At 51.2% G+C, this 27,019-nt stretch overlaps 1 protein-coding gene across 3 annotated transcripts in view; it reads right to left on the bottom strand.

Annotated features, from left to right (window-relative positions):
* Positions 1 to 27,019, bottom strand: part of PRKAR1B (protein kinase cAMP-dependent type I regulatory subunit beta) — a 124,040-nt gene that overhangs the window by 34,474 nt on the left and 62,547 nt on the right. For all 3 annotated transcript variants that reach the window (XM_084764265.1, XM_084764266.1, XM_084764264.1), the window contains exons 5-6: positions 13,609 to 13,670; positions 12,751 to 12,797 (exon numbers count right to left, since the gene is read on the bottom strand). In XM_084764265.1, the coding sequence (XP_084620391.1) occupies positions 12,751 to 12,797; positions 13,609 to 13,670 (109 nt within the window). The remainder of the gene's footprint in view (positions 1 to 12,750; positions 12,798 to 13,608; positions 13,671 to 27,019) is intronic.

Below are 27,019 nucleotides of genomic sequence, written 5' to 3'. Positions count from 1 at the left end.
CTCAGTTTTCCTGACTGCACCCCAATGAGTTGTTCTACCATTACCTAGACAGACCCAGACAAACATCCTGCCTCATGCCTTTTCCATTTACAAACTGCCTCTTCTCTCTGGCCATTCAGCGACCCCTCTGCCTGAGTATCCTTCTTGTCCCACCCCCCCATGGGCACACCCTGACTATCCCCCTTCTCCTCTGGGCCTTTGCTACCAAGGCAAGCACCCAAGTCTTTTGGCCAGTGGCCTAGTTGAGCCCCCTGGCCAAGGCACCACTACCAAGCTGCCCCGGGAAGGAGCTGGGACAAGATTCCCTTTCAGGCCGCGTGGGCAACGCACCCTGCACAGTGTGCGCACTATGCACGGACCTTGCGCGGCCCACACCCAGCCAAGGCATAGAATGGGTAGATTGTTCATCCCCAGGGCGATTATGCAGCTCGGTTACTATAAATTGACACAATGCACGCTTTATCCCGCAGCGTCTCAATGAGCGTACAGAACCGTTCCCACTGCTAAAACGGGTGCGTACCCAGAGAATGGATTGTGATGAATCATGGAAGCGATTCTTATTGAAATCAATGTCTCATTATCCGGTAATAACTGAGGCACAGAGATTTCTGTCTGAAAGAGAACGAGTCGCAGGTCATGGTTGTAACTCCACTATATAGTGAGCAAGGCGTAGAGGGGGCCTGCCTAGCCACGAAGATGGGGGGTGGGGAGGACAGTGGCTCCCAAAGACAGGACTCTACCAGTTGGGGTGTGTGTTCTTCCCACCTGGTGTACTGGTTCCCCAAACCCCAAAAGGGTTTGGGGCTCTGGGAGGGGAGAGCACAGATTGACCTTAAAACTCTCAAAGAGGCCAGGCATGGTGTCATAACCTGTCATCCCAGGTTGAGGCAGGAAGATGACAGGCTCCAGCCCAGTCTGGGCTATAGGGTGATGTCCTATCTCCCCTGTTGGAAAGACAGGTGCTTTGCACGGCTTTTGGATCACTTCTTACACACGCCTGCCCTGGAGGTAACCTTGGGCTGGTGTCATCTGTTCCAAGGAGCTCCCATCCCGCCTCATCCCAGCCTACTCAGAGCCACAACTGGGCAGCACACAGCCACCAAAGAACAGGTCAGGACCAGAGGGCAGGACACAGTGTGACTCAGCTACCTCCCGTGCTGGATACCCATCCAGCGATTCCCCTCTCAGGCTCTCTGGGCCTGTTTTTCCGACTGCACCTCAATGAGTTGCTTTACCATTACACACACAGATACACACACACACAGACACACACACATAGATACACACACTCATAGATACACACAGACACACACACACACATAGACACACACACACAGACACACACACACACACACATAGACACACACATACATACAAACACACACACAGACCCACACACACACACACACACACAGAATGTGGAAACAATGCCCACCAAATGCTATAGGGAACGTAGACATACACAAGGAAAGAGCGTAGTGATCTGGGACTTCAGATATGAGTTTGCAGGCCTCAGAGCATACTCCTACGACCTCACCTCACGTCCACAGCTCAGGGAGGGTAGGACAAAGCCTCCCCTCTCATCTCAGAGCTGGCATTGCCACCTTGCCTATGCTTCTGCAGGAACCTATGCATGGAGAGTTACCTTGCAGATGAGAAACCCCAGTAATCTGAACATGGCAGGTAGCTCACCGAGTATACACATGGTCCCCAAGACCTACTCAGTGTCACCCCGAGTCTGTCCTTCAGCTTCTTTTTTTGTTTGTTTGTTCTTTGGATTTTTGGTTTTTCTGTGTAGCCTTGGCTGTTCTGGACTCACTTTGTAGACCAGGCTGGCCTCGAACTCACAGAATCCACCTGCCTCTGCTTCCCAAGTGCTGCCATTTGGTTTCTTTAGCCTCAGAGTGCTCTCTAGCCTAGATGAGCTTGGGCTGTCATACCCACATGATGTTGTCAGGATCATTGTTTGTGTTGCTTTTTATGGTACTAGAGATTAGACCAAGGCCTTGCACTCAGCCCCTCACTGGGGGATTCTAGGCAGGTGCTCTACCATTGAGCCACGCCCCAGCCCCCTACTGGGGGATTCTAGGCAGGTGCTCTACCACTGAACCACAACCCAGCCCCTCACTGGGGGATTCTAGGCAGAGGCTCTACCACTGAGCCATGCCCCAGCCCCCTACTGGGGGATTCTAGGCAGGTGCTCTACCACTGAGCCACACACCCAGCCCCTCACTGGGAGATTCTAGGCAGGTGCTCTACCACTGAGCCACACCCCAGCCCCTTACTGGAGGATTCTAGGCAGGTGCTCTACCACTGAGCCACACCCCAGCCCCTCACTGGGGGATTCTAGACAGGGGCTCTACCACTGAGCCACACCCCAGCCCCTCACTGGGGGATTCTAGACAGGGGCTCTACCACTGAGCCACGCCCCCAGCTTCTCTCTGAAGTGTTCTAGACAAATGCCTACCACTAAGCTGTATCCCTAACCTCTCCCCTTTTTGAGACAGAGTTCCCCTCTGTAGTCCCATGTTGTCCCCTAACTTGGTAAAATTTTCCCATCATAGCCTCTAGAGACCTGGGAGTACAGGCATGCACTACCACCCAGGCATCACAGAGATACTTGAGTTGACTGTGACTTCCTTGTTTGTCTCTGACAAAGATCTGAGGTGACATCTGTTATGTCACAGTCACACCTGTTGGCTCAGCAGAAGCAGGTGTTACTGAAAGCATATTCCCAGAGGCTGCTCTATCCCTACCACACGTCTGTCCCCACGTGTCATCTTGGGCTGAGTCATAAGTACAGACGCTCTTGGGCTTGGGTGAGGTGTGTAGGACATGCGAGTTCCTGCTGGTGAGTCACCAATGGGCTAATAGTCTCTCTCCTTGAAGGATGGGGGACTGGGGAAGTCCCCCAGTGGCCACCCCAAGCAGGAGGAAGGACCCAAAACTACCTTTCCCAGATCACTCAGCCTCTGGCAACACAATGCCCCAGCTGAACCACTGTGGTAATGACACATCGTCAACTTCACTCCCCAAAGGAAGAATGAGTGTGGCTGCCCTGAGACATGGCCAAGGGAGCAGGGACCCTCTGCGATGACGACCCTCCTTCATGCAGGAGTCTCAAGCCTAGGGGATCCCCCCACAGTGTCAGAGGAAACCATTGTGTCCTCCAGGGCCACCCCGGAGGACAAAGGGCCATCCTTCTTTGCACACTGGCCTCTGTCACAGCTCCCCCACCCAGCTGGTACGCAAAGGGGCTACTCTTGTTTGGTCCATTTTTTTTGTTTTTTCTTCCTTTAAGAGAAAAATAGTGGGAGGCCCCACTGGGCTACACTATACCACACTAGCGGCCAAAGGTCCTCCAGATGATCTCAGCCTCCGCTGCTCTGCCCTGCCTGCCTTCCTCCTTCCTGCCTGTCCCTGTTCAGCCTTCATTCAGTGAGTGACCCTCTGACCCAGGCACGCACCTTCTCGCCGCAAGGAACTTGGCAATAGATGACAGATTGCCATCTTCGATGGATCTTCCAAAGAGCAGAGACATGGGCCAGAGGCAAATGCCTTAGAGATACAAGCCTGGTATGGCGTCCCGTGCCTGTGCTCTTAGCCCCCAAGAAACTGAGTCTGGGGGGTATTGGGAACATAAGGCTAGCCTAGGCTACAGGGCAAGACTCTGTCTGAAAAAGGCAGACCAAGGCTGAGGAGATGGCTCAGTAGTTGATAAAAGGCCTGGCAAGCAAGAACATGTGAATTCATGCCCCAGAATCCATGTATAACGTGTGGACACAGTGGTCTGAGTCTGTAACTCCAGTGCTGAGGAGCAGGGGGCTACAGACGGGCAGCTCTTTGGGGCCCAGCAACAGGCTTATCCTACAAGAATCAGTGAGTGATTCCAGGTTAGTGAGTGACTCCGTATTAACAAAGCAAGGGGGACTGACAGGACGACTCAGCAGGTAAGTATTTGCCACGCAAGCCTGACGGCCCGAGCTTGATCCCTGGAATTCACGTAAAAATGGAAGGAAAAAACTGACTCCACGGAGTTGTCCTCTGACCTCCATATATGTGTGGTGTCAAAAGTACCACTCCCCACCTCTCCCTCTCCCTCTCCCTCTCTCTCTCTCTCTCTCTCTCTCTCTCTCTCTCTCTCTCTCTCTCTCTCTCTCACACACACACACACACACACACACACACACACACACACACATGCACATGCACACGCTTGCATGCTCATACACATCCATCCATGCACATGCATGGACACACGCACATTGCACACATGTGCATGGACATACACGCTAGAAAACAGAAGGAAAAAAACATTTTTAAAAAGTCTGACTTTAGACTCATGGGGGACCTGGCCTCTACATATTTTTCGAGAACTCATGCCAAGGCTTGTTCAGACTACAGCGTGCCCAGAGGTAGCCAGAGGTGGCTGGATGGCAGAAGGTCACCTGCCCAGTCAAGTCCTGGCAGAGCCCCTAAAGATCACTGGATTTCTGGATCACCAGGACCCCAGAACCAGTGAACATCACCCTCCTGGCACAGATGGACCAAGGTTGCCAGGAGCCCAGAGGTTCCCAGACCATGGCAGGACCAGCTCTGTCTCCCTTCTCAACCATGCCAAATCAAGCGGGCAAGCTAGCAGTGTGGAGGTGAAGATAAAGATGCTTCATAAGAGCTGGGGGCACAGGACTGTCATCCTTGGGCTATGCCCCCAGACCACTCTGGGATAGTTATCAGGCCAGTGAGGGTTCCTCATTGAAGCCAGACCATGCTGGGTGTGGCCCTCTCTCCCTCTCCCTCATGCCCACATGCATACCAGAACCCCAGAAGGCAGGTCAGGTCAAGATCCCAAAGCTCAAGTTTGCTGCAAACTTTTGCACCCCAGTGGGAAGCCCATAGTTTCTCCTAATGGAGTCACCAATCCAAGGGACTGCCGGCACCCCCAGACTGTGTCACCCAACCCCTACTAGAACAGCACAGCATTTGGGGTGCCTCAGAATCTAACACCCTCAACTCCAGCCACATTCACTGCCAGGTTTTAGCCAACACGCTGTGACCTCAAGCAAGGCCATCAAGGTCACCGAGGAGCTCAGAGATGACTGCTGTATGGCTACAATACGCTTTGGAGGCTCCTAGACCTTCAGGAAAAAAAAATGGCACAGACAGCTATGCATTCAACAAATGACTAATGGAAACCTAATGGCACTTTGGAAAACAGGCCTCCAGGAGATATTCACACACCCATGTTAACTGTGGGATAGCTTGCAAGAGCCCATAAAGATGTACATTTTTTTTTTAAAGTAGCATATGCCCCCAATGGTACATTACTCAGCCTTGAGCCGAGGAATTCTGACACCTGCTACAGCGTGAGTGGATAGATCTTGAGGATGTTTTGCTCAGCGACAGCAGCCACGGGGTAGATGCTGTGTGAGGTCACTATGAGCCCCACCCCCAGAAGAGTCTGATTATTTTCAGATCTATTTGCTTTCATGAGTATGGGTGTTTCTCGCCTGCATGTGTGTCTGTGCAGGCAGAAGAGAAGAGCATCGGATCCTCTGGAACTGAAGTTCCAGACAGTTGTGAGCTGCCACGTGGATGCTGAGAATTGAACCCAGGTCTTCTGGAAGAGTATCCAATGCTCTTTAACCACTGAGCCATCTCTCTAACCCCAGGAATCAGATTTATATATAGGGATAGGAAGTAGGAAGGGGAGAATCAGGGAAGGGGAGTGGGGCTATGGAGTGACTTGTTAAAGGGACCAGGGGAGAATCAGTAAGAAAGTTCATACAAGAGGAGGTCTGGGGAGACAGGCCAGTGGATAACTGCTCACTGGGAATGTGAGGGCCCGAGTTTAATTTCCAAAAGTCATGATTTTAGGAAGTCAGGTGTGATGGTATATGCCTATAATTCCAGATCTGGGGAGGTGGAGACAGGTGGACACCTCAAGTTTTGTTAGCCAGCCAGCTTGATTGAATTACAGGCTCCAGGCCAATGAGAGTCCCTCTCTCGAAAAACAGGACAGACAGTGACTGACAAAGACACCTGAGGTTAAGCGCTGACCTCCACAGACATGTGTTCTCCAGCCCTCCCCCACACTCACAGAGGAAAGAGTTCTGGGCACAGGTGATGGCGACAGCTTGACTGTTGACACCATAGTGATTCCAATGCCCCAAGGCACCTTAATAATTTAAACATACGTGCTCACCCAGCAACTCTGGCAAACTGAACAGCCCAACGGCTGGACCAGATAGCGATGCTCAGGGATTCCCAGCTCCTGGGTACACACTGTGCTGCCCAGGAGGGAAGCATCTTGTTTGTTTGGTTGGTTGGTTTCTCGAGTCAAAGTTTCTCTGTGTAGCCCTGGCTGTCCTGGACTCACTTTGTAGACCAGGCTGGCCTCGAACTCACAGAGATCCTCCTACCTCTGCCTCCCTTAGGGCTGGGATTAAAGGCGTGGGCCACCACTGCCCGGCTCTCCTCTCTCAATCTTGAATGCCTGCAGCTGAGTGTCCTTTTCAGTAGGAATTCTGTGTTCCACGAATAAAATAAATTGGAAAATATTTTTCTACTAGAAAAAAACAGATTATAGTTCTTGGCTAAAGTACACACACTGTCTAGCATTTACAAAAACTCTGTGGGAAGCCATGATTTTAACCAAGACTGAACTTTGGGCCTTTGGTCCCCTGGTCCTCCAGGGCTGCTGGTAGAACAGTGTCCATCCTGGTGGGGTGCTCCTCAAACCATAGCACACTGGCCTATTTTCAGGGAGGGGTACAGATCCTACATGGAGGGGTGAAGCTGGTGACATCCCTCTGATGTCCCCACCCTATGGCATCCTCACAGACCTGTCTGGCCTGAGGGAGGGGTTACAGAATGCAGCACACTGAGGCCACAGAAGCTTGCTGAAAGTAATCACAGTGATTATAGTAATACATGCCCCATAACTCAGCCAGGACCGACATGCTGGCTTCTCACTCCCAACCCCTTACTGGGCACCCTTTGATTCCTTTAAATGTGGCCTTCCTTGATGGCCCCCTTGTGTTTACACCACATCTCCCACATCACAGTCCAGTTTCCTCTGTGCCCAGCCCTGTGGGTGCTCCCTGCCGCCCACCCCTGTTCCCGCTGGAAAGTCTGAGTGATTGGTGGAGGTGTCGGGGACTTTCGCATAGGGCTGTGGGGAGGCGAGGCCAAATGCACCCACTCAAAGTTCCCGTCCTTGTACCACCTGCAGCCTCTACATCCTAAACTCGGGGCTTTAGCCAGGAAGCAGCATCCACCCACGATGCCCAGACATCCTGGTTTGGCCCAGCCAGGGTTCAGCAAGGACCTCTAAGCCGCCTTTGAACCTGAACCTCCCAGCTGGAGAGGGAGGCGGGGCAGATCGGTCCAGACAATACATTTGAAGAACTGTTTTGTGAAGGTGAGCTCACTTTTTCCTTCGCAAAATTGCCTCCACATGTCCCCAGGCCGGCGGGAGGCCAGCTAGAGCTTTGACCATCATCATTACAAGACAGTACGGCCAACCCGAGGCCAGGAAACCATGAGCCAGCCTCCCACCCCTGGTCCCTTATTGTCTCATTGGAGCCTGGAAGGCTGTCTCTCAGGGAGAGCTGGAAGGGTCGGATTCCGATGAGCTGTGCATGACTCTAAGGACCCTCAGCCCTGCCTTGAAAGGATGGAGGGCTCAGGGGAATCCTACCAGTCCCACCCAGCACCCACACCACATTCAAGGGGGGTTGTGGATAAAAAGCCCAGAGTCAGCATCATCAGTTAATGTGGCCTTCGCATTCTGCAGGAGTCTGGGGGAGACTGAGGTAGAGGCTGGCTTCTGGAAGGCGATGGGACAGTATAGGCCAAAACACCGAACACACTGTAACCATCCAGGGCAGTGTTTCCCTGTCCCTCGGCCACACCCGGGGTCTTCCACAGGAAGTGGCTCAGGGGCCTCCAGGGAAAACCACAGACTCAGGAGTCCAGGGACAGAAGGGTGGCCACCCTCCCTCAGATATGGCGGAGCTAATCTGAGGAGGGAGGCGGCTGCTGCAATGGGGGCAGGCAGACGGTAGGTGTGGAGGGCTTTCTTAGGGATGAAAGGCTGGCTAGAAGAACAGGCTGGAGCTGGAGCCTGCTTAGTACACAATCAGTGTGCCGATGGGAAGAGGACAGGAGCACTGCTGTGGGAGAAGCCCTGTGTGACCCACTGGCCACTGTGGACTCCGTGCTCAGGCCTCTGGGACGAAGCCCACGGCAGCTGAGGCAGCCCAGGGTGGAAGCAGAGGCCTCTTTGCAGTCTGCACAAGGGTCTGAGTCACCCATGGCCTTGCTGTAGATGGACATGGCTTGGGGAGCGGGGGGGGGGGGGGGGTGTCAGGGGCTCCATAACTTTGAAGGCCAGCTCTTTTCCTACATCCACTGATTTTGGGTGAAAATAATCCGTGACCCAGAATGTCCTGGGGGGTCACCCCAACTTGTCTTTGAGATAGAATTGGAAGATTCTAGGTGACTCTGATGAACACAAAGGAGGTCACTTTTGGATTCAATCGGTAGAGTGTTTGCTTAGCATGCGTGAAGGCCTGGGCCCCCATCCCCAGCTCTACATAGAGCAGATATGGCTGGACACACACATACACACACACACACACACACACACACACAGGTCTGTAATCCCAGCCCTCAGGAGGTGGAGGCAGGAGGATTAGAAGTTCAAAAACCTTCTCCAACACCTAAAGAGTTTGAGTTCAAGTTGGAAGAAGGGGAAAAATGGAGGAGGGAAAGGGGGGGGAGAGGGGGGAGAGGAGAAAAGGGGATGATAGGAGGAAAAAGAGGGAGGGGGAGGGGCAGTAGCATATTTCAAGAAAAACATGGGCCCAGATCAGAACCCACATGGGCTCCCAGGTTACAGGAGGACGGTCTGGCCTTCTGTGGTCACTAAGGTCAGCATTTATCAGTGCTCCACTGCAGACAGAGGAGCACGGCCTGGAGGGTATTGAAGGGTGAATAAGAGTTTGCCAGACAGAGCAAAATTAAGAGCGGAGACTACAGGAAAGCCAAGGCTCTGAGGTGTGAGACACTGTTTACTAGTTTCCTGGTGAGTGTCATCTATTTTATCTGCATGAAGCCACCCCCACCCCAGCCCGGGGGGGGGGGGGGGGGGGGGAAGGGCGGGGCAGGCCCATGTTGGTTATTTCCAGGGATACCATGGGAGCTGGCAATGCCTCAGGGAGCAAGGGCTAGCAAACACTTGGGAAGGAGAAGAGAGAGTGGTGGTTTTCGGGCCAGGAGTGAGTAATAACCTGGGACCAGGGTTTGGAAGAGAAACTATGGGGTGCACACTTGGGAGCGTTGGAAGAGTGCTTGCCTGGCATGCAAACAACCCTAGATTCCATCCCTATGTCCCAGCATGACAGAAACCAAAGCTTGTCATCTCGGCACTCAGGGGATGGAGGCAGGAGGATTGACAGTTACAGATCATCCTCGGCTACATAACAACTTTAAGCCAGCCTGTGCTACGTGAAATCATTTTTCTTCTCTTTCTTTCTTCTTTTTCTTTCTTTCTTTCTTTTCTTTCTCTTTCTTCTTTCTTTCTTTCTTTCTTTCTTTTTTTCTTTCTTTCTTTCTTTCTTTCTTTTCCAAGACAGTGTTTCTCTGTGTAGCCCTGGCTGTCCTGGAACTTACTCTATAGACCAGGCTGACCTTCAACTCAGAGATCTGTCTGCCTTTGCCACCCTTGCTGGGATTAAAGACATGTGCCACCAACACCTGGCAACCCTCATTCTTAAAAACAAACAACAACAACAACAAAAAACCCAAACAACCATAAACTAAAAGTTAGAAACGAGTCACCCACACCCCTCAGCCATCTCAACCCATCGATGCCACTTCTAACAGAGAGCTGGAGACGCTGGTCCTTGGGACCCACCCACCCATACAAACTGCTAGGGACCAAGGCTTCCTCGGCTCCCTACTGAACCTGGCCTGAGCTAGGGCAGGAAGGAACCAGGCTGCTTTCTGGGCTGGCGTTCTCATGGACGTTTGGGTTGTTTGATAGTTCGTTTTAACTTGAAGCACAGCAGAAGGAGGTAACATGGTGGACAGCAAAGCCTGGCATCAGAACCAATTTTCAATCCTCCACTTTATGCTTCCTCTGAGTAAGCCCCAGGAGTCGCTACCTCCTGACTAGGTTTCCTTGTTTGGGGAGACAGGAGGGCCCCCTCTCCCCTGAGACCCAGACCCTCTGGGTTGAGCTGTCAGATTCACCAGGTCCAACTTTGTGTGTGGCCCCCACGGGGGACTCCAGGGTGAGTCACTTCCTATGCGGTGGCTCCGGAAGCAGGTGGGACAGTGTGGTTCCCAGAAATGCATTGTGGGACAAAGTCGGGCTGCGGGGGAAATCAGAAAAGGCTTTTTCCCAGAAATAGCCTGGCTGGACAGAGGCTCGGGAGCAGAGGCCAGGCCCAAAATAGCTCGCCTAACCCCAGGGCACCAGGCAGGGTGTGGCCTGGACACCTCCAGGCTAGGAGGGCAGAGTTAAGTCCTCTCAGACAGGTGGAGCACAAACTATGGCTAATTGGAAGATGCAGCCAAGCTGAGACTTAGCCCAGCAATAACCCTGGGGCTAGCCTAGGAATTGACTGGTAACTTTAAGGACCCTGAAGTGTCCGGGAAGGGCTCTGTCTATGTCCTCTGTTCCAAAGACAGACCTTCAAGAAATGGTCCACAGAAACAGCGCCAAATAAGCAATTGAACTTTCAGGGAAAGGCACATGGTACACCTGCTGACACTCACCCTGAAAAGGAACTCAGGGTGACAGCAAGGGGAAACAAGGGGCCACCCATAAGGATGACACCAGCTCGGACCCAGTGGCAGCCCAGCAGTAGGCCAGACTCATGGAGGCAAGAGGGGGCCCCCAGACTGAGTCAGAGAGAGATACGTAGCCAGCTGTGATGTCTGCGCACACGAGTGTCGTCACAGCACTTAGGGGGTTCACATAGGAAAGTTACCACAAGCTTGGAGACGCCCTGGGCTACAATGTGAGACCCTATGTCAAAAAATAAATAAATAAATAAAAATAAAAGTCAAAGAGACAGAATCATAGAGGGTTTGGAATTTAAAAAAGAAAAGAAAAGAAAAGAAAAAAGCAGGCCTCCTCCACTTAGGGAAACACGTTCTGTTTTTTGTTTTTTGTTTTTTGTTTTTTGTTTTTTGTTTTTCGAGACAGGGTTTCTCTATGTAGGCTTGGCTGTCCTGGACTCGCTTTGTAGACCAGGCTGGCCTCGAACTCACAGCGATCCGCCTGCCTCTGCCTCCCGAGTGCTGGGATTAAAGGCGTGCGCCACCACCACTCGGCTGGGAAACATGTTCTGGGAACAGGAGCCAAAAGAGGGACATCAACATCAGTGCCTTGTTGGACAGGGGTGGCCATGGAGGTAGGAGAAGGCACAAGGTGGGGTGTCTGGAGGGGATGCATCTAATATTAGAGTCCTGGGGGGCAGCAGAGGGGAGCTCTAGAAACATGTGTGCCCTTTGTCCTGAGTGTCCCTCAGTGAAGCTTGGGTACACGCTGGCACAAAAGGTGGCAGTCACCCCCATGTGACATCAGGATGTCTAGGCTCTACACACATGGAACTTCCCACCCACACGGTGGGATTCAGGAAGTGGGGCAAGGTGGATTCTGAGTTCAAGACCAACCTGAAGAACGTCCACTGGAAGGCTGCAGCATCTGCAGGCAGGCCCTAGCCAAACAGGACACCTTAGGATGCTTTCCTCCCAGACCCTCTGTGAAAGCAATAAAGAACTCGACTGGCCCTGCACCTGCCTGACGCAGCTCTCCTTCCAAACTGAGCTTTCTTGGTCTTACACCATCCTTTAGACAAAATGCATTATGGTTCTTGAATAAAACCACTGAAGTAAGGATGGGGGTGTGGCTCAGCACTAGGATCTTGCCTAGAATCCCCCAGTGAGGGGCTGGGGTGTGGCTCAGTGGTAGAGCCCCTGCCTAGAATCCCCCAGTGAGGGGCTGGGGTGTGGCTCAGTGGTAGAGCACCTGCCTAGAATCCCTCAGTGAGGGGCTGGGGTGTGGCTCAGTGGTAGAGCACCTGCCTAGAATCCCCCAGTGAGGGGCTGGGGTGTGGCTCAGTGGTAGAGCCCCTGCCTAGAATCCCCCAGTGAGGGGCTGGGGTGTGACTCAGTGGTAGAACACCTGCCTAGAATCCCCCAGTGAAGGGCTGGGGTGTGGCTCAGTGGTAGAGCACCTGCCTAGAATCCCCCAGTGAGGGGCTGGGGTGTGGCTCAGTGGTAGAGCACCTGCCCAGAATCCCCCAGTGGGGGGCTGGGGTGTGGCTCAGCACTAGGCTCCTGCCTAGAATCTCCCAGTGAGGGGCTGGGGTGTGGCTCAGCACTAGGCTCCTGCCTAGAATCTCCCAGTGAGGGGCTGGGGTGTGGCTCAGCACTAGGCTCCTGCGTAGAATCCCCTAGTGAGGGGCTGGGGCATGAGTGACAAAACACCCACCTAAGTGATAGAAGCCCTGAGTTCCATCCCTAGCACCATAAACAAACAAACAAACAAACCATCAGGAATCTGTTCAGAAAGAAATGCTCTTAGCCTGCGTTTGTGAGACCTGGTGCTGAGCTATGGAAAGTCTTCAAGCCAGGCATGCAAAAAGGACCTGTTATCCAAAAAACAAAAAACAAAAAACAAAACAACAACAACAACAACAACAACAACAACAAAACATGATGGATACTCACATCTACTTCTCCTTGGTCAATCACATAGAAATTATCTCCTTCGTCCCCTACAACAAAACAAAGAGAACAGATGTAAAATGTAAAACAAGATGAGTCAGAGATTCTCAGTTATCTTTTGGGGGGTGTAATGAGGGAGGGAAACTTTGCAACTGTGTGTACCAGCCACTGTCAAGTAATACCAGCCCCAAGTGGCAGTTCCTGGGCACAGAGCAACCCCTTCTCTCTCTCTCTCTCTCTCTCTCTCTCTCTCTCTCTCTCTCTCTCTCTCTCTCTCTCTCTCCCTCTCATGCTAGAATTGGACCCAGGGTCTCCTGCACACTAGGCAGTGGCTCTACCAAGGAGCCACATTTTACTCATTGAGTTCTTCGGCTTGGTCTTGAACTCAGAATCCACCTGCCCCCACTTCCTGGATCGCTGGGATGACAGATTAATATTACCTTTTGTGCAGGCTCGCATTGGTTTCTTTTTCTCCTCTGTTCTCCTCCTCTCTCTTCCTCCTACCCCGCTCCCCTGTGTGTTTCTTGCCAGACGGGGCCTCACAACGCAGCCCTAGCGGCGATGGAACTCAGTATGTAGACCAGGCTGGCCTCAAACCCACAAAGGTTGGCCTGCCTCTGCCTCCCTAACTCTTTCGGTCTCGGTCTATGTTTCTTGTCTCCCTCACTCGCTTGCTCCCTCCCTCCCTCCCTCCCTCCCTCTCTCCCTCCCTCCTCTCTGTGTGAAGAGTCTCACACCATAGCCCACGCTGCCCTTGAACTCATGACAGTCTTCCTGTCTCGCTCTCTCAAGCACCCACCACCCCTGGCAGCTTCTTAAGTTGGTCAGGACAGATGAAGGGGCGTCTCGTGGGGAACATACCTTGCTGTATGACTGTTTCCCCAGCGATGTGAGTGACAGGAAACATGGCATCAAATATATCACTGAAAAAAACAAAAACAGAACAAAATCCACAGTTGGGAGCTGTAGGTGGTACCGGCTGAGTAAACCCTTCCCACTACACAGACCCAGTCCAGTCCACCCTCTTAGCCCCTCGGAATCCAGTCTGCAGGCCTTGGGGAGGGGAATCCCCTCCAAGTTGAGAGGAATTAAGGCTTTTACCAGCCCTGCCATCCAGAGCCTTGTGGCGCTCTACACACAGGCAACAGGCACAGCTTGTTTGTTTGGCTTCTTTCTCTGTTTATTTTGCTTTCCTAAGACAGTGTGCCATATAGCCCAGGCTGGCCTCAAGCTATGTCGTCAAAAGTGACCTTAACTTCTGACGCTCCTGCCTTCACTTCCTCAGGGCTGAGATTATAGCCACTGGCCTGGGTTTATAGGGTGCAGGAGATTAAACCCAGGGTTTCTGCATGCTGGGCTAGTACCCTACAGACTGAGTCACATCCCCCAGCCGCTGCCTGGCTTCTTACAAGAAAGGAATGACTTTGTAGTCACTGTTTTTACAATCCAGTTAAAAGAATAAGTCACAGTAGGTTATGAACATTTCTCGTGCCAATAAATACAATTTGTCTGGGTCGTGGCCATCAAGCCTGATTATGTGGATTTTGCTGGCTTTTCCTCCTCCCCCACTTCTTGAGGAAAATATTTACAGTCGCAGGAGTGCTCACAATTCCAGACACAGGAATGAGATAGCAGGGCTGGGGATGTAACTCAACGGTGGAGCACTTGCCTAACATGTGAGAAGCCCTGGGTTTAATCCCCAAGCACTCCAAAAATGTAAAGAAATGAGACATCGGCACCCAGATGTGCAAAACAGAGATGTGCTAGGATATGTGAACCCCAAAAGTCACCAAAGCTGGGGGACCCCAGAGTGGTGTTATGTCACCCCTATAGCCTGGTGCCTTTATCTTCAAAACGCAGCTGTGAAATGGGCTGTTGGACAGAAGCCAAGGGGAGTGGGTTAGCAGTCACCGAAAACAGTAGAGACACGCACCTCGCCCAGCACAGCCATTAGAACACGATCAAACATGCCAGCCCACTCTCCTGAAATGCAAGATCCGCCATCAGAGACCTCCCCTACCTCCAGGGCTCCTGGCTCCCCGAGAGTGGAGGCTGTGCTGCTGGGGAGGCTAAGATGCAAGCAGGGAACCCCTAGACAGGGTGTGGTCGTGCCTCAAAGCACGGGGTACTTCCCTTGTCTGCCTTGACTGTTCAAAAAGGAGTGTAGGCAGATGGGTAAATCGAGGCAAGCCTCAGAAGAACTCAAGGGCCCTCTCTGGCTGGAGAATATACAAAGCCATCCGGGGAGAAAACACAAAAATGAAAGACCCAGACTGTTCTGCGCTCTGGTTCCGACATTCAGAGAATATAAATAATTCTTCACAAGACCTGTGGGAGATCAGCCTGGTTCAACATTCCATCGTGGAGAAAGAAAAAACAAGGCCACGCCCCCTTGTTGGGGATTCAGGGTCAGTAGTTATTAGGGGAGGGGCTAATGAGGCCCCACCCCCTTCCTGAGGCTTTATACAGTTTATAGTTGTTGAGGGAGGGCTCCTAAAGCCCTACGCCTCCCTAAGGCTTTACTGGTTGATGAGGGAAGGAGGAAGATTTTCCTCAGTGGTGTAGTCACTGGAAAATTGCTCATGTCCTTAAAAAAAAAAAAAAAGCCCTCAGCCATGCTCCTGTAAGCATAGCGTCACCAAAGAGATAAAAGACCTCAAAATAGAAGAGGGACTAGTTGGGAAAAGAAAGGTCTGGTATGGGAGGGGACAAGGGGAGCTGAATGAGACCCAAGTGCATACCTGTTTGAAATGCTAGAGTTGGTCCATCGTCATACGGAGTTTACTCTATCAATTTTTCAAAGCCCTGGGTGTTCTCTCTCTCTCTCTCTCTCTCTCTCTCTCTCTCTCTCTCTCTCTCTCTTCAAACACGCTTCTCTGGGGCTCTTTAGCCTAACCTTGCTAGCATCTTGGTTTTTAGTTTGCTGTGCTCGCTGGGAGAAGGAAGGCAGTCTCGTGAGGGAGCTGAGGGCAAGTCTCAGGCCAGCTCTGCGTGTCTGTGTCCTGACAGGGTGCTTCTGGGCCATAGCATCTCCAGCATCTGTAGGAACCATCCCAGCCTGGCTACATTCCCCTCAAAGCCACCAAACAAGGGTCTGAGAAATGGCAGGTCTTTACCAAATGACCTGTTGGTCACTCCCACGCTAAAATAATAATCCTCTGCTCATAATGGGTGTGTGTGTGTGTGTGTGTGTGTGTGTGTGTGTGTGTGTGTGCGTGCGCGCATATGCACATGTCTATAGGTACAGGCGGAGGTCAGAGGGCAACCATCTGCCTATTCCTAAATCACTTTCCAACTGATGTGAGTGGATGTATGCAGTGTGGTGCGTACAGTATGTATACACATGGGTGTGTGTGTGTGTGGGTTCCTTTGCACCTGTGTGGAGGCCAGAGGAGGATAGCAGGTGTCCTGTGCTGTCTCCTCTCTCTTTCCCTCCCTCCCTCTCCCTTTCTCTCTCGCCCTTCCCCTTCCCCTTCCCCCCTCCTCCTTCTCCCCTCCTCTGCCTCCACAGCACTGGGGTTATAAGTATATGTGCACCCACATCCAGTTTTTTCTAGGGTGCCAGGGATTTGAACTCACATCCTCATGCTTACCCACTGAGCCACTCTCTGCCTTGGTTTTTGAGACTGGATCTCTCACTGAACCTGGATCCTGGCCAGTAAGTTCCAAATATCTTCCGGTCTCTGCCTCCCTCATGCTGCGATTGTAAGGACAAGCTATTGCACTTGGATTCTGGGGTTAACACAAAGGTCTTCACACTTGTGCAACTAGCACTTTACCCACTGTGCTGGGGGGGCGGGGAGGGGAGAATAAATATATAATTTATAATGCTTGTTATATATTTATGTATGATAATCTTTATTATTGACAATATATTTATATATTGCAATGTTTATATATAAATGCCATAAGTAATTAAACAGACCCTGTGTACTCACCACTTGTCCACTGAGGCAGCTGCCTGCTTCACTATCCTGGCTTCAGCCGCTCTCCTCTGAGCTGTCATTGGGTCTGGAAGGTGCACACCTATCTTCCTGATCCTAGGAGTATCATGTGCGGCCAGCATCACCCCAGCCTGCCCTAGGTTGTCACTGCCTGCCTGAGCATCCACAAAGGAGGCCTGCTACTGCTTCGTGCATCCTCTCTCTCTCTCTCTCTCTCTCTCTCTCTCTCATCTAGGTGAAAATGTACCTATTTAGCAACCTCCTTTTCTTTGGCTTCACTCTGTACCCCAGGCTAGCCTTGAACTCATGAAGAGCCTCCCACCTCAGCCTCCTAGTGCTGGGATTACTGGTGTGAGCCAGCTCAGGCAGCATCTGGTGACTTTCCCTATGGTCCTAGCCTCCTTTCACTCATCCCTCCCTGACCTAAGGACTTTCCAGATAGTCCTATGTTTATGCAATCATGGAGTGGGTCACAATGAACATTCCAGAGCTCCCTGAGATGAGGGCAGATAAATATGATTGCATCTCCCTGTTATACGGGGCTTGCTTCCATTTGTACTTCTGCCTGCGTTGGCCAAGGTGAGAACGGACTGAAAATATTTTCTGAGCAAACGGTCCCCAAACTGAGGAGTCTGGCTCTCAATGTCAGTCGCAGATGTTTGCACACCAAAGTAGGCTCACTGGGGGCAGCCTTCTGTCGAACATCATTGAATGACCCCACATATCTCTGTGAGCACACCAATGTCCCCTCCACTGCCCAGCTGCATGGTCGTCACAGAAATAAGCTGGAGGATGTGGAGCCGCCAAAAATGCCACCCAGAGCAGCCAGGCTGTGTCTCACTTACCACAGAAGCTTAAAAGCCAGGTCTCCTTCTGAGAAACCTGACACCCTTAAGAAGACTCAACAAGCTCCGTTTTGGATCTACCCACTCCCCCTGCCTCCTTCCAACTTCAGACTAACCTAATCCCTTCCCCTCTCTCTCTCAGCACTTAATGGCATTAAAAGGCACTGGCCTTCTCTGCCTGTAAAAAGAAAAACATGCTTCCACTCTGATCCGGAAGTCACCTTCGGAGGGTTCAACTGAAGCCACAGGCAGAAATCATAAACAGCGTCACATTTGGAAACCCGATCAACCCACCCTCTCTGTCAACACGGGCTGCTCACAATGCAGCAGTGGCTAGGCCAGGCTCTGCTGTGCCCGTTGGTCAAGCCAGTAGGGGAGACAAGCCCATCACATCACAACTGTTGGCATTGAGAGTCGGGCACTGCCCTGAGTCCTTCTGGCCACCTCTGGTCCCATGCACACCTGTTCTCACAATGTTGGAACGGTAACAACCTCTGCTTCCAGTTAGGAAAGCCGGGGGAACTAGGTAACATTACCCCAGCTCTCACCTGGCCTGTGGCTAAGAGCACAAACCTTTTGAAAGCCTTTACCTAGACCATCATCCCTCACCAGCATCTCTCCCTCCTGCAGCACCTTAGCTCTGGTGCTTTCTCAGCCTAAATGGGTAAGGGAATGGGAGGGGATGGACAGATGAATAGGGACAGGTGGGTGGACGAATGGATGGGTCGGTGGCCAACTGGATGAACGGATGGGTAGACACGTGGATGGGTGGATGGATGGATGGATGGATGGATGGATGGATGGATAGATGGATGGACAGACAGGTGACAGAAGGATGGGTGGGTGGATAGGTAAGACAGATAAATGAGCCAGAGACTGGGGAAGTGGATGGATAGGTGGGTGAGGGGATGGGTGGACAAACAGATGTATGGACATGTGATTGGATGGATAGATTTATGTACAGATGAACAAACAGATGAGTGGGTGGATGGGTAGATGGATGGATGGATGGGTGGATGGACAGATGGATGGATGGATGGGTGGGTGGATGGACAGATGGATGGATGGATGGGTGGGTGGATGGATGGATGGGTGGGTGGGTGGGTGGGTAGATGGATGGATGGAGGGGTGGATGGGTAGATGGATGGATGGATGGATGGACAGATGGATGGATGGATGGATGGGTGGGTGGGTGGGTGGGTAGATGGATGGATGGATGGGTGGGTGGATGGGTAGATGGATGGATGGAGGGGTGGGTGGATGGGTAGATGGATGGATGGGTGGGTGGATGGACAGATGGGTTGGTGGATAAAATACAGGGTGATAAAAAAAAACAAATAAAGTTGCTAGATTGTTGCGGTTTTCACCCAGATAAGAGGGAGAACAGAGGTGTACAAGGCAATAGCAGGCAGGGAGTGTCTACCGAGGGCAGCATGGATGGACAGTGCATAATCATTATAGATGGGTTGGTGAATAGACAGATGTGTGGATGAAGTGGACAGGTGAATGGACAGGGGATAAGTGGGTGGACATATGGATTCAAGAATTGGTGATGGACAGGTGGACAGGTGGGTGACTGGATGGTAGGGGACACTGAACAGCACACGAGCGGGTGGATATATATATAAGAGGATGAAAGAGAAAGATAGGGATAAGGAAAAAGGCAAATTGGCAGGGTGGTGAGTAAGAAAGATGGTGCAGCCTTTCCTGATAAACACCACAAACAAAAAAGCTGAGGCCCCGACCGCCCTGGGCCCATTACCTCCACACTAGGGACCCCTGTAATTCGATGACTGGAAAGGCGTGTGTCCAATGAGGGGCGCTCCTTACACTACACAGAAGTCCAGAATTCACAGTCAGGGATGTATTGTCAATCATGGTACTGAGCAGCAATCATGGTACTGAGCCAGGCGTGCGGACCTGTGCCTTTAATCCCAGAACCCGGGATTAAAGGCAGGTGGATCTCTGTGAATTCAAGGCCAGCTAGTGCTCCATAGTGAGACCCTATCTCAAAAACAACAATTTTTTTTTCAGTCGTGGTATTGCTAAACAGTATAATACTGTATGGCCATCAAAAACTGCTGACACAGGGCCACAGAAACACTCCGACATTAAGAGCACTTGCTGCTCTTACAGAGGACCCAAGTTCACAGTTCCCAGCACCCGTGTCAGGTGGTTCACAACCACCTGTAACTGCTTTTCCAGAGAATCTGATCCCCTCTTCAGGCCTCTGCAGGCCCCTGTACTCACACATAAAAGCACGCACACACGTAATAAAAAATAAAAATAAATCTTAAGAACCAATGACACACATGATAAGGGAAACAATGTTTATGATGTTACCAGTGGGAAAAGTGACTAACAAAGCAACACAATTTTTAAAACAATAAAAATAAAACCCAACCCCAGCACTTGAGAGGCAAAGGATTGCAGACTTCTGTGAATGTAAGGCCAGCCTGGTTTATATAGTGAGTTCCAATACCAGAGCTACAGAGAGACTCTGTCTCAAAAAAAAAAAAAAATTAAATTAAGTGAAACATTCGGCCTAATGGCATGCCATGATGCTACACAGCTGCCTCAGTAGAGACAGGCTGGGCAGCCAGGATGCACTTTAATCCCAGCACTCAGGGAGGCAGAGGAAATGGATCTCTGTGAGTTCGAGGCCAGCCTGGTCTACAAAGGGAGTCCAGGACAGCCACGGCTATACAGAGAAACCCTGTCTCAAAACACACACACACACACACACTAAACCCGCCCCCAAAAAGCAGAGAAGGGCTGGGTTGAGCCACCCTTGTGTGTGTCATTTGTTTGTTCACACACTTGTGCATGCTTGTGTGTGCCCAGGCATACATGTGCTACAGTGGGCACAAGGTGGTCAAGGGACAACATGCAGGAGTCCCTTGTCTCCTTCCACCATGTTGATTCTGGGAATGAAATTCAGGGTGTCGGGTTTGGCAGCAAGCACCATTACTCTGTCAGCCATCGTGCCAGCCCTCTACTTTGACTTTTTAAGATGAGGGTCTCTCTCACTGGTCTGGGGCTCCCTGATTCAATCTGGCTGATTAGCAGGAAGGCCCAAGGAGCCTCCTGTCTCTTCCTCCCCAGATGTGGAATTATAGACCAGCTTTTATGTGAGTGCTGGGGATCCACTCTGGCTTGTACAGCAAACACTTTTCCAACTAAGCCATCTCTCCAGCCCCCTTACTTGTATTATTGATGTTGCACAAAAGTTACGGATCAATGTATATTTCTTTAAAATGGACCAGTTCCCTGTCAGAAAATACTATGCTTACTCTTGCTGGTATACTGGAGGATCTCAAGCTTTGCATGGTTGTTTGGTGTTGTTGTTGCTGCTGTTGCTGTTGTTTTGTGTGTGTGTGTGTGTGTGTGAGAGAGAGAGAGAGAGAGAGAGAGAGAGAGAGAGAGAGAGAGAGAGAGAGAAAAGGTATCTCACTCTGTAGCTCAAGATCGCTTTGAACTCTTGAGCCCCCTGCCTCAGCTTGCCAAGTCTAGTACTGGACTGAAAGACATACACCACCACACCCAGTTAACATTTTGAAAGCATGGCCCCAAGGCAAAATTCTCAACTTTAAGATTTCAGAACACATCTACGTGGGTGCGGTTCAGACTCCTTAATTTAGTGCACGAGCAGAAACCAAGGGCTCCTGCAACGCCGACACACCCTGACAGTAGTCCAGCGTGCCACACTCATTTCCACAATCTGCACCTGCCCGTGCCCTGCTGCCTGTCCTCAGAGCTGGGTAGCTGGTAAAGCCCTTTGGTCCTGATGAACAGATTCTGCATCAGGCCCAAGCCACGGGCCACACAAGATAGGACAGTCTCAGCTACATCCTGTCTTGTGAGTCTCAGAACGGCTCATTTCCTCTCCCAACAGATAGGGCTCCTGGGCACTGCCAGCTCAGGTCAGGGGGAGGGCTCAGGAATCCCCTGCCTGAAGACAATTTCCAAAGCCCCCCCCCCACTTGCCCTGCTGTGGCCTCTATTGTCCTCACTCCAACCTCAGAAGGAGATGCCAGGGAAACCGTAGAGTGCTTGCGAGAACCTATGTCCGGCTCCTGCCTGTAATTCTGTCACTCGGGAGGTGGAGACACGGAAGCATCCTGGAGTGGGCTGTCGGTGCTTGCCTCAAAGAACCAAATGAAAGGCTCTTTAACAATGTCCAGGGCTGATTTCTAGCTTCCCACAAGTGCACACGTGTGTACATACATATACACACATATGTGCATATACACACATGCACAGACACACATACATGCATATGCATATGCACACACACACACATACACACGGATGCCTGTGTGTGAGGACACCATAAGGATTGTGATAAGTGGGTGAGGACAGGAGGAAACAGGTCCGCAGACCTTGGTAAAGCTCCTGTCAGCCAACGCTGGGCATGTGATGGTAGAAGCCACTTCCAAGCACAATGATGTGGCTCTGTACCTCAGGGAACAGACACAGAATGGCTTGGACCCCCTACCCCAAGGGGATTGTTAACGGTCTCTACCTCAACTTCACTGCTAGAGCTTCAAGACCACTCCCACTTTACGGATGTGGACACTGAGACTCAGAGGTTAAAGAGTACCACCACGGAGGCTGAGCCCCGGCAGCATGCTCCTGTGTCTATACTGTGACCCCACAAGAGCCCGCGATAACCTCACAGATGCCTCACAGGATTAGCCAGAGAACATGCGTTGAGGCTTGGCCCCAGTCTAGGGAAGATAGCGCTTTGGAGCCCTTGGTGCTGAGTCTGTGCTGAAAGACCCACCCTTCCACCTCCTATGCTGGAAACAGACCTTGCCTCTTACCAACAAGACGAGGGCTCTGAGAATGTTCTGTAGACTTGGAAAGGGGGAAACACTGCCAAGGCAGAACGCTGACCACACACACCCCTGCGTATGGGTGAAGATGCGCACCGCTGAGCGGACATGAACGGCACCCACAGACCCTCCGCTCTGTGTGAACCATTCGCCATTCACTCAACGCAAAGTTAACTATCTGCTCCAGGCCCTGCCATTCCCTGAAGGGTCACAGAGCATGTGTCTGGATGTACCCACATTTTGTGAGATTAACCCCCCTCCCTCAACAATTTTATTTAAACCTAAGGTGCAAAATGTAGCCATTGGTCATGGCACTCACTGTGCCCTTGTACCTCAGGAGATGTCAACTCCCATCCCTTATAGCCTGCAGGCCATGAGCTGGAGGTGGGCAGCGCTGGGTAGACAACCCTCCCCATCCCCTGCAACTTATACAAACAAGTCCTGCCCCCTTCCTAGGACCAGGGGCCCCAAGGAGGCAGGGAAGGAAGGAAAGTCTATGGAGCCAATGAGAACACATCTTAGAGGTCCCAACAACCAATCAATGTGCATGTTGTACCTACACCCAGGACTCTACCCACCCAGTCCAGGCTCAGTGGATTCAGGGGTCAGGAAGGCCAGGCCCTATATCCATCAGCACATACAGCATTCTGAAGTTAGAAAGAACTTTTGAGGGGACTATGGAGGCCACCAGTAGGTAAGAGCGTCTGCTGAACAAGAATGAAGACTTGAGTTCAAATCTCCAGTGTCCACATAATAAGCGAGGCGTAACCCCAGCACTGTGGAGACAGAAACAGGAGGATCACTGAGGTTTTCTGCCTGTCAGCCTAGCTCCAGATTCAGTGAGAGAACTTAGTCCGTCTTCCACATGGCTGTGTGACATACACGGCACACAAAAAAAGAGAGAGGCTGCTGCGGGTTGGGAAAAAAAAAAGAGGAATGTTGTAACTTTTAAACAAAAACTATTGTCAGCTTGCCTGCATATGTAATTTCCTAAAACCCAAGCGGCTGGGCACGCCTGTGAGGGGCTTTTTCTTAATTAAATCAGTGGGGGGAAACCCACTTTTAATCTAGATCTCTTGAGGTGGGAAGATCCACCTTTAATCTGGGCCACAGCTTCTGGGCAGCCTAGATAAAGGACACGGGAGAAAGAAGCAGAAGGAAGCTTGCGCCCTTTGCCTGCTTGTCCTCAGTCTTGCTAGCAAGTCCATTCCTTCACTGGCATTAGAGCCTCCTTCTTCAGGATTCTGGCACATTCTGAGACGCCCAGCCTCGTGTGAACAACTACTGGATTCTTGGGCCTCTCATTGGTAGTCAGCCATTGTTGGACTAGCTGGACCACACTTTGTAAGCTATTCTATTAAGTTGTGTGTGTGTGTGTGTGTGTGTGTGTGTGTGTGTAAAAGAGAATCAAGCTAGGAACCCAGCATTTCTGTGCTATCACTTTAAAAATATCTTTTATATATATAAAAAAAAATAATAAGGTGCTGGAAAGATGGATCAGCATTTAAGATAACTTGTTACTCTTGCAGAGGACCTGGGCTCATTTCCAAGAGCCCACGTGACAGCTCACAGCCATCCATAACCCAAGTACCGTGGAATATGATGTCTTAGTTATTAATTACTATTGCTGTGATAAGAGATCAAGGCCAATTTTAGAATTGTTTATTTAAGGCTGCAGAGAGTTAGAGCCCATGACCATCATGGTGGGAAACATGGCAGCAAGTGGGAAGGGGGGGGGGGGAGAACACTAACTGAGATTGCCATGGGACCTCAAAGTCCACTCCCAGTAGCACACCCCCTCCAACAAGGCCACACCTTCTATCCTTCCCACACAGTTCTACCAACTGGGGACCAAGCATTCAAGTGTATGAGAGTATGGGGGCCATTCTCGTTCAAACCATTACACCCTCCTCCGGCCTCCATAGGACCAGACACACATGTGATACACAATACAAACATGCAGGCAAAACACTCGCACACGTTAAAAAAAATATTAAATCTAAGAATGAAAACATTTTTTTTTTTGAGACAGGGTTTCTCTGTGCAGCCCTGGCTGTCCTGGAACTCCCTCTATATACCTGATTGGCCTCAAACACAGAGATTCCCCTGCCTCTGTCTCCCAAGTGTTGTCATTAAAAACGTGTGCCACCATCACCCGGCTTTTTTTTTTTTTTTAAATCTTAATTGGAAAAAAACTAACCCAAGCCAGGCTTGGTGACACAGGATTACAATCACAAATGTTTGAGAGGCTGAGATGTGAGAAGTGTGAGAGTTCACTGACTGCCAGATCTATAAGAGCAAGTTGAAGGCCAGCCTCAGGGAATTACTGAGCCCTTGTCTCAAAATAAAAAGTAAAAATAGTGCTGAAAAGATGACTCGGTTGTAGAGCACCTGCCTAGAATCCCCCAGTGAAGGGCTGGGGTGTGGTTCAATGGTAGAGCACCTGCCTAGCATCCCCCAGTGAGGGGCTGGGGCGTGGCTCAGTGGTAGAGCACCTGCCTAGAATCCCCCAGTGAGGGGCTGGGGTGTGTCTCAATGGTAGAGCACCTGCCTAGAATCCCCCAGTGAGGGGCTGGGGCATGGCTCAGTGTTAGAGCACCTGCCTAGCATCCCCAGTGAGGGGCTGGGGTGTGTCTCAATGGTAGAGCACCTGCCTAGAATCCCCCAGTGAGGGGCTGGGGTGTGTCTCAATGGTAGAGCACCTGCCTAGCATCCCCCAGTGAGGGGCTGGGGTGTGTCTCAATGGTAGAGCACCTGCCTAGCATCCCCCAGTGAGGGGCTGGGGTGTGGCTCAGTGGTAGAGCCCCTGCCTAGAATCCCCCAGTGAGGGGCTGGGGTGTGGCTCAGTGGTAGAACACCTGCCTAGAATCCCCCAGTGAGGGGCTGGGGTGTGGCTCAGTGGTAGAGCACCTGCCTAGAGATCCCCAGTGAGGGGCTGGGACATGCCAATCTCTAGAAGAGCTAAGAAAAACAAATGTTTAAACCTTTGGTGGGGTTCAGTCAGAGTGAAGGCATGAGCTCACTCCCTGAACTGATGCCAAGAACAGAATCTAAGCAGCACCTTTGCCTATATGCATAGGACACGGAAACAGACTACTTACAAACGCTCCCACTAAGTTCAGAAAATTAGTTCATATTTTGCCATTAATGTTTCTGATGGTGAGGCTGAGAGGGGGAGAGGAGACAGATGAAAGTCTCGTTTCCTTGGCAACCATTCCGAGAGACCCAAACAAGAAGGACTCACTGTGCAATTCTGTTCTGCGCTTTCAGTCAATGCTGTGTAGAAGGAAGCACCCAGACTCCCAGGCACCGTGGCGTCAGCTTGTCTTACACTGGCCATCCCAGCCCAAGTGGCCTTCGGCTGCTGGTCACAGCAAGTGACAGACGTGATGTCCAGGCTTGTATTTGGGCTCTCCCCACTGTTTAGGTGGACGCTTGCTCTGTTTCCAAATACTTCTGTGGAGACAGTAATAACTCAACCCTGGCTGTGTGTGCATTGTGGAGCAAGGCGGCCTGCTCCCAGCAGGCTTCCCATGAGCTCTATGGGATCCCTCACATTGTCCAGGGTCAGGTGGCTGGCTCTGGACTCTAGACCGCCAAGTTCACTAGTTCCAAGATTCAGAGTAGGGACACATCTGTGGGGTTGTAAGAGGCACAGTCCCCACTGGGGAGCTACAGTTTTGGGGGAGGGATAAGGTGGAGGAGTGGATATACCTCTTTCTCATTGTGACTTCCACCCAGAGTCAGCAGCCCACATGTTTTCTGTGAACATTCACAGCATCCACAGATGACCTTGCCCACCTGACCTTCTGGATCTGCCCACGCACACTGAGGAGGCTGATGGCGACCTTTAGACCACTAAGCTTTACCCCTAAAATCAAGGGGGGGGGCTGGCTTTCCTCACGGTGCTACTGTAGCTATGACAATTCAAAACACCCGTTTATGGTTTGGATTCAATGGGTCCCTAGAAGAGCTGAGAGGTGATTGGTTCATGAGGGCTCTGACTGCATCATGAGAGAATCCCATGATGCACTCAGAATATGGTTACCTGGCTTGGCAGGAACAAAGACTATCCCAAAGAGACGTTCTGACTCGCCCTGCAGCTATCAGACTGTGAAAGCAATGGCGCCTAAGGAATTGGAGTTTCCTCCCAGGGATCTCATGCCAACCAGAGAGGGAACTTGTCTCTCAGGAAGAGATTGTATTATTACTGACAATGACGACAGATGCCCAGAATTGCTTAGCTATGCAAACCTCTTCACTTCTATTAAAACCTAAATTTAGCCAGGCAGTGGTGGTGCATGCCTTTAATCCCAGCACTGGGGAGACAGAGGCGAGGCAAATTTCTGAGTTTGAGGCAAGCCTGGTCTATAGAGCGAGTTTCAGGACAGCCAGGGCTACACAGAGAAATCCTGACTTGGAAAAATCAACCAGACAAACAACAACAAAACAATAAAAACCAACCTAAACCTCGGGACCTCAAATGTGGATTTGGGTAAAGGACAATCTTTGTGTTCCTCTTTCCAAAATAGCCACATTGAGTAAATCTCCTTTTTCTGTTTCTATTTCTTGTTGGTTGGTTGATTGGTCGGTCAGTTGGTCGGTCAGTTGGTTGGCTGGCTGATTGGTTGGTCGGTTGGTTGGT

This window comes from Acomys minous, assembly GCF_964271855.1.
Source record: "Acomys minous genome assembly, chromosome: 16".
NCBI classification, from domain to species: Eukaryota; Metazoa; Chordata; class Mammalia; order Rodentia; family Muridae; genus Acomys; species Acomys minous.
Note: the sequence above shows the minus strand (reverse complement) of the source record. Positions and strands in the feature narration are given on the sequence as shown.